At 52.7% G+C, this 7,652-nt stretch overlaps 1 protein-coding gene across 1 annotated transcript; it reads left to right on the top strand.

Annotated features, from left to right (window-relative positions):
* The first annotated feature begins 1,775 nt into the window (after positions 1-1,775).
* On the top strand, positions 1,776-7,177 carry LOC139000947 (uncharacterized). The gene is given in 4 exon segments (XM_070402868.1): positions 1,776-2,177; positions 2,262-2,480; positions 2,482-6,404; positions 6,607-7,177. Coding segments are annotated over 4 exon segments (5,115 nt in total).
* Positions 7,178-7,652: the final 475 nt, after the last annotated feature.

Raw genomic sequence — 7,652 nt, 5'->3', positions numbered from 1 at the left:
AAGTCTGAGTCCTCAGCAGCCTGGCACAGAGCGGCACAGGGGCAATGCTGGGCTCTGCACAGCGAGAGAAACCCGGTGCCAGCAGCCAGCACAAGGTGAAGCCAGCACCCGCTGCGGCCCCTCCTGCCCCAGGGAGAGGCTCGCCCGCAGGGAAAGCTCCAGGAAGCTCTTCTGATGTCAGCTATGGCCCGGCTGTGTAGAAACGGCAGCTTCTACTCAAGTTAAACACACCTGTGCCAGCAGCTCAGTGCCCAGGCACACACTCAACGCACATGTCCACACACAAAAAGGGAGCATTAAATCTCATCGAAACTATTCATAACCATCCCAAACAGGAACCAACCTATCTGTCCATCCAAAGAGAAGGAATCACACAGACTAGGAGGCTTATTCGGGTAAATGGCACAGCAATTGAAATGCATAAACTACCGACTCCCGCAACTCTATCAAGAAATGTCAAAAACCCATGTTGAAAGGATGAAGCTGGCCAAGAAGGATCCATAGAGGCATGAGGCCAGTATATAAAGTTCAAGGACGGGCAAGACTTGTTCGTGACAACAAGTCAGCACCCTGCTCGCCGCCGGGGCCTGAGCTGGTGGTGAGGAATTGGGGAAAGAGGCAGGAGGGGCCTGCTGAGGTGGCGGGATGTTCTCTTGATCTGAGAGGTGTTAGGTTAGGTGGCTCAGGAGGCAGCGCAAGAAATAGAGAGTCCAGTGAATCAGAAAAGAAAGGAAAGGAAAAGGTTTATTTCTGCGTCCCAGGGAGACCCACGTACCCCCAAAGACAGGGCACGTGGATTCACACCAACAAGTGAGAGGCGCCAATATAACCAGGGTGCAGGAGGGTCAGAAAAGGCAGATAAAACAAATGGCACCAGGGTAATCAGGAAGGTCAGAAGGGGGCAGATGTAATAAACCACTTTTATGGGAGACAGCTGCAGCCAGGGAGGTTACGGGAGATGGCTGCAGAACGGACAACCTGATAAGAAACCAGAAAGACATTAACTCACTTAGAAATCCAGATAATTAGTAAAAATTCCAAACTACATTCCCTCCCCACAGAAAGCTGATAGATGTGCATTATATGACACTAGATCTCCAATGGAATGACCCCAGGTTACTTCCCCTGTTTGCTGAAAGGTATATAACCTGTGTTTAAACTCTTGGTCGGGGCTGACAGCCGCTGCTCTGCTGCGTTCAGAGTAAGCTGTAAGCCCCAACATGTTGGAAACTAAATAAACCCTTTGCCTTTTGCATGAGAAGCGTCTCTTGGTTCTTTGTGACAGCGGCTTGCGTCCTGGGCTTTACATTTTGGAGGTTCCACCGAGATATTTGTTGCAGCCGCCTCTGGGTTCCAACAGACGCTTCTTGGGGTAAGTGACGGCGCCTTTCTGAATAGCGATCGCTTAGATATTGGAAACACAAATTTAGTCAGAGCTGGCAAATCTGTTCGGTCTGGTGGCTGTCGGGGAGGGGCGTGAGCCTCCCCCGACTGTGGCAGACAGACGTGTCGGGAGGTTGCAGGCCACATCCCCGGGGGACGCCCTGGTGGAGTCTGGAGAGGACCAGGGACGCCTGGACTCTTGTCTGTTCCGTCTGTTAGATACGGATTCTGATTCTGGTTCTGTTTCTGGTTCTGTAATTCTGTTGCCAGCTAGGTCAATTGGCTCTGTAAAACCTTCTTTTTGGATCCTTCGATTTTTGTCTCAACGCGTTGTGTCTGTCCTTGTCTTTTGTTCCTTGTTTTTTGTCATTGGTGTGTGTGTGTTCGTAGTCATGGGCCAGTCTGTCTCTACTCCTTTGTCTCTGACCCTGGACCGCTGGTCAGAAGTCAAGGGACGAGCTAAAAACCTTTCTCTTGTCTTCAAAAAGGGTAAATGGCAGACTTTTTGTTCATCTGAGTGGCCCGCCTTTAATGTCGGATGGCCCCCGGAGGGGTCTTTCCATCTGCCTCTCATCAGGGAAGTAAGGAGACTGGTATTTCAGCCTGGCCGACACGGACATCCAGACCAGGAGCCTTACATCCTGGTCTGGCAGGACTTATGTGAGAACCCCCCAGCGTGGGTCAAGCCCTTCTTACCCCCTGGTTCTCTCCCTAGGTCTTCGGTCTCTGCCTCTGAGCCAGCGATCCTCCCTGTGAAGCCGGCTCTCCCCTCTCCTCCACCCTCTGTTCCTCCGGTCCTCCCGGACTCACAGCCTGATCTTATTCTCCTAGATTTCCCACCACCTTATGCTTCGCCTTTGCAGCCTCCGGCGGCTGAGGCACAGCAGCGGCATGACCAAGTGCCTTCTCCGGCACCCGGTCCAGCCCCCCGGCCAGCGTCCCCAACGGTGGCCTCCCCAGATTCCACCCTCGAGGGTTCCCTGCTGCCACCGGGCAGCGGGCCAGCACAGCGGACTAGGAGCCGGTGCCAACCGGATGAAGAACCTGTGGCCACTACTCTGCCGTTACGCCCTTACGGGCCTATGGTGGAAAATGGGAGCGGGGGGGGAGATGCCGGGCCTCCAGTATTGGCCATTTTCTTCCTCTGATTTATATAATTGGAAAAATAATAACCCTCCTTTCTCTGAAGACCCCACTCGGTTAACAGGTCTCGTGGAGTCCCTTATGTTTTCTCACCAGCCAACCTGGGATGATTGTCAACAACTTCTGGGGACCCTCTTCACTACAGAGGAAAGAGACCGGATCCTGTTAGAAGCTCGGAAGAACGTTCCGGGGCAAGACGGGCGTCCGACACAGCTACAGAATGTTATTGATGACACCTTCCCATTGGCTCGCCCCGACTGGGACCCTAATACTCCGGAAGGTAGGGAGCATCTGTCCTCCTATCGCCAGGCTCTCGTGGCGGGTCTCCGGGCAGCTTCTAGGCGGCCCACCAATTTGGCTAAGGTAAGGGAGGTCGTCCAGGGTTCTGATGAATCTCCTGCAGTCTTTTTAGAGAGGTTAATGGAAGCCTATCGGAGGTTTACCCCCTTCGATCCGAAGTCGGAGGACCAGAGGGCTTCAGTATCCATGGCTTTCATTGGCCAATCCGCTGCAGATATAAGGCGGAAGCTGCAACGCCTTGATGGGCTGCAGGACCTCACTCTTAGGGACTTAGTTAAAGAAGCGGATAAAGTTTTTCATAAGAGAGAAACGGAGGAGGAGAAAGAGGAACGTAAGGAAAGGGAGAGAGAGGAAAGAGAGGATGCCAGGGATAGAAAGAGAGATAAAGCATTAACTAAAATCCTGGCCACGGCAGTCGGTAACAGTAAAGAGAGAGACAGGAAGGGAGGCAGTGCTGGGCCACGGCCGCGATCAAAATTGGACCCGGATCAGTGTGCCTATTGCAAGGAGTACGGGCATTGGAAGAAAGACGGCCCAAAGAGACCCAGGAAGGGCCTACAGGCTAAACCGCCCACCTTGCTGGCCCTGGATGAAGACTAGGGGCGACGGGGCTCGGAACCCCTCCCCGAGCTCAGGGTAAAGTTTGATGTGGAGGGGACTCCTGTTGATTTTGAGGTGGACACCGGAGCTGTTTACTCGGCATTACAAGCGCCACTGGGGCCGCTGTCAACTAAGCGGTCCCTGGTGAGGGGTGCCAACGGCAGCCGATACCGAGCCTGGACCACCAAAAGAACTTTAGACTTAGGAAGGGGAAAGGTCCATCATTCCTTCCTGGTGATACCTGACTGCCCAGCTCCCCTTATGGGGAGAGATCTGCTTACCAAACTAAAAGCCCGCATCACCTTCAACCCCGAAGGGCCCAGAGTAGAGTTCTTGAGCCCCCTAGTCCAGCAACCAGTAGTAACAGCTCTGACAATGTCTATGGAGGACAAATACCGCCTGTATGACTCCCCGGTAAAGGAACAGGATGTAACAAGGTGGCTTGACGAGTATCCGGATGCCTGGGCGGAGAAGGCCGGATTAGGGCTGGTGAGAAATCAACCTCCGGTAGTGGTTGCCTTAAAAACCTCTGCAGTTCCAATTCGGGTGAGGCAGTATCCCATGAGTAAGGAGGCTCGGGAAGGAATCAGGCCACATATTCTAAAGCTACTGCAGGGAGGCGTCCTGAAGCCCTGCCAGTCAGCTTGGAACACACCATTCCTTCCCGTCAAGAAACCGGGGACCGGGGATTACCGACCAGTGCAAGATCTACGAGAGGTTAACAGCAGGGTATAGGACATACACCCCACTGTCCCTAACCCTTACAATCTTCTGAGTTCCCTCCCACCTGACAGGAGCTGGTACACTGTATTGGATTTAAAGGATGCCTTTTTCTGCCTGCAACTCTGCGAAAGCAGTCAACCTCTATTCGCCTTTGAATGGGCCGACCCGGAGGCTGGTCTTGCAGGGCAACTGACTTAGACCAGGCTGCCCCAAGGATTTAAGAACTCCCCCACGATCTTCGATGAGGCCCTCCATCAGGACCTGGGCACCTTCAGAACCCAGCACCCGGAGGTAACCCTGCTCCAGTATGTAGATGACCTACTGCTGGCTGCGTCGTCTCGGGAAGAATGTGAGTACGGGACTCGCTCCTTATTACAGGAGCTCGCTCGGCTTGGGTATAAGGCATCAGCTAAGAAGGCCCAGCTATGCAGACAGGAGGTTACTTTTCTAGGATATACTCTCCGGGGAGGAAAACGCTGGTTAACTGAGGCGCGGAAAAAGACTGTTGTGCAGATCCCCACACCAACTTCCAGAAAACAACTCCGAGAGTTCTTGGGGACAGCTGGGTTCTGTAGACTGTGGATTCTGGGATTTGCCTCGCTAGCCACCCCGCTGTACCCACTCCTGAAAGGGGACACAGAATTCTCTTGGGGGTCAGAACAACAGCGAGCCTTTGATGATATAAAAAAAGCCCTGCTATCAGCCCCAGCATTGGCGCTTCCTGATGTCGAAAAGCCCTTCACCCTCTACATAGAGGAGCGGGGGGGAGTGGCCCGGGGGGTCTTGACCCAGACTTTGGGACCCTGGAAAAGACCTGTAGCCTACCTGTCCAAACGCTTGGATTCAGTAGCTGGGGGCTGGCCCCGCTGTCTAAAAGCTATAGCTGCCGCTGCCTTACTAGCCAAAGATGCGGACAAACTGACTCTGGGACAAAAACTAACTATTGTGGCCCCTCATATGCTGGAAAGTATCATCAGGCAGCCCCCAGACCGGTGGCTCTCGAATGCTCGCATCACGCACTATCAGAGCATTCTGTTAGACAAGGACCGAGTGACCTTCGGACCTCCAGTTACTTTAAACCCTGCCACTCTACTTCCGGATGAGGCTGCAGACCCGGTCCTACACTCCTGCCAGGATATCCTGGCAGAAGAAGCAGGAATCTGTCGTGACCTAAAGGACTTCCCACTGCCAGACTCAGAGGTGACCTAGTTCACGGACGGCAGCAGCTTCCTGCAGGATGGTAAGAGATGCGCAGGGGCGGCAGTAGTTAGCAAGGACAAGGTTGTATGGTCTGCAGGGCTGCCAGAAGGGACCTCCGCCCAGAAAGCGGAACTAATTGCTCTCACAAAAGCCTTAGAACTGGCTAAGGGGAAGAAGGCTACCATTTATACGGATAGCCGTTATGCCTTCGCCACGGCTCATGTACATGGGGCCATATACCAGCAAAGGGGACTATTAACCTCAGCTGGAAAGGACATCAAACACAAGGCCGAAATCCTTAGACTACTAGCAGCTGTCCTACTGCCTAGCAAATTAGCCATTGTTTATTGCCCCGGCCATCAAAAGGGGTCGGACCCTGTAGCCGCAGGAAATCGGCGGGCAGACAAAGAAGCAAAGGCAGCAGCTCTTAAAGGGGCAGAGGTCCCAGCACTAGTGAACAAGGCTCCTAAGGAGGACACGACACCCGAAGCTACAGGGTATAAAAAACAACAGGCGGCCTCCTACTTACAGCATGTACATCAGCTCACTCATTTGGGGGCCAGGAAGATGCAAGAGCTATTAAAAGAGCAGCCCTTCACTCTAGCAGCCAAGGAAAACAGAAAGCTAGCTGAACAGGTGGCAAGAAACTGCCGAGCATGTCAGGCTGTAAATGCACACCCGTCGCAAATACCAGAAGAAAAAAGGCTCAGGGGAAGCCGGCCCGTCCAATTCTGGGAAGTGGACTTTACTGAAATCAAACCAGCTAAGTATGGGTTAAGATTTCTCTTAGTTTTTGTAAATACTTTCTCAGGATGGGTAGAGGCCTACCCCACCCGAAGGGAAACGGCGCAAGTGGTGGTTAAGAAGATTATGGAAGAACTTTTTCCTCGATTCGGACTGCCCCAGGTAATTGGGTCAGATAACGGACCTGCTTTCGTGGCCCAGGTAAGTCAGGGAGTGGCCAAGATATTGGGGATTAATTGGAAATTACATTGTGCTTATCGTCCCCAAAGTTCAGAGCAGGTAGAAAGAATCGCCAGGACCGGTTTGGCTCAGTGGATAGAGCGTCGGCCTATGGACTGAAAGGTCCCGGGTTCGATTCCGGTCAAGGGCATGTGCCTGGGTTGCGGGCACATCCCCCGTGGGAGATGTGCAGGAGGCAGCTGGTCGATGTTTCTCTCCCATCGATGTTTCTAACTATCTGTCTCTCTCCCTTCCTCTCTGTAAAAAATCAATAAAATATATAAAAAAAAAAAGAATGAATAGAACCATTAAGGAGACCTTAACTAAATTGACCTTAGAGACTGGCGTTCAGGATTGGACCTTGCTCCTACCTTATGCCCTGTTCCGTGCTCGGAACACTCCCTCACCCTCTATGTATAATCTCACCCCTATTGAAATTCTGTATGGAACCCCACCTCCGGTCTCAAAAATGTTACCCACCATAGACAAAGACTCATTACCCCATACTCCTTTACTTGCCAGGTTAAAGGCTTTAGAGGGAATCCAGCAATTTGTCTGGAAGCCCTTGGCCTCTGCTTATCAGCCAGGAGACCTTAAAGTGCCCCACTCCTTCCACATTGGAGACTCGGTGTTCGTGAGGAGGCACCAGACCCACAGCTTGGAGCCCCGTTGGAAAGGACCTTACGTGGTGCTGCTGACCACTCCGACTGCGGTTAAAGTAGATAGCATCACTCCTTGGATCCATGCCTCTCATCTCAAGCCTGCACCGCCACCGGGACCTGAATGGACAATGGAAAGAACTGATAACCCTCTTAAGCTTCGCTTTTGTCGTAAGCCCCTGCCTGGCCAAACCGATGGCAAGTAACCCCCATGCCCCTGTAACCTTAACCTGGGAAGTCATCAACCCAACAGGGCAAGTAGTCTGGTCAACCAGAGGTGTCCACACTCCGGGTAGCTGGTGGCCCACCTTATCTCCAGACGTATGCCAGCTAGCTGTCGGCCTAGACACATGGGACATACCGGAGATTGAGGACCCCAACAAAATTCCATCAGCAACCGGGGGGCGTCACTTACTCTACTATGGAAATAGTCCCAGTAACGATCACACACCGGGGTGTCTAAATAGTGGCAAGCGTACCTCCCTGGGCCGCCTCACCTTTTATGTTTGCCCAAGAGATGATCGTAGTCGGAGTAAAATACGGAGCTGTGGTGGGCCTGAATCCCTTTATTGCGCAGCATGGGGGTGTGAAACCACGGGGTCAGCTTATTGGACCACCCGATCCAGTTCAGACTGGATAACTGTCCACTAGAGCAGCAAAAGGGGGGAATGTGAAACAGAA

The sequence above is a fragment of the Myotis yumanensis genome, unplaced genomic scaffold (assembly GCF_028538775.1).
Source record: "Myotis yumanensis isolate MYYU_CA2020_CCGP unplaced genomic scaffold, mMyoYum1.0.hap1 SCAF_48, whole genome shotgun sequence".
Lineage (NCBI taxonomy): Eukaryota > Metazoa > Chordata > Mammalia > Chiroptera > Vespertilionidae > Myotis > Myotis yumanensis.
The sequence above is the reverse complement of the archived record's forward strand: the minus strand, read 5'-3'. Positions and strand labels throughout refer to the sequence as shown.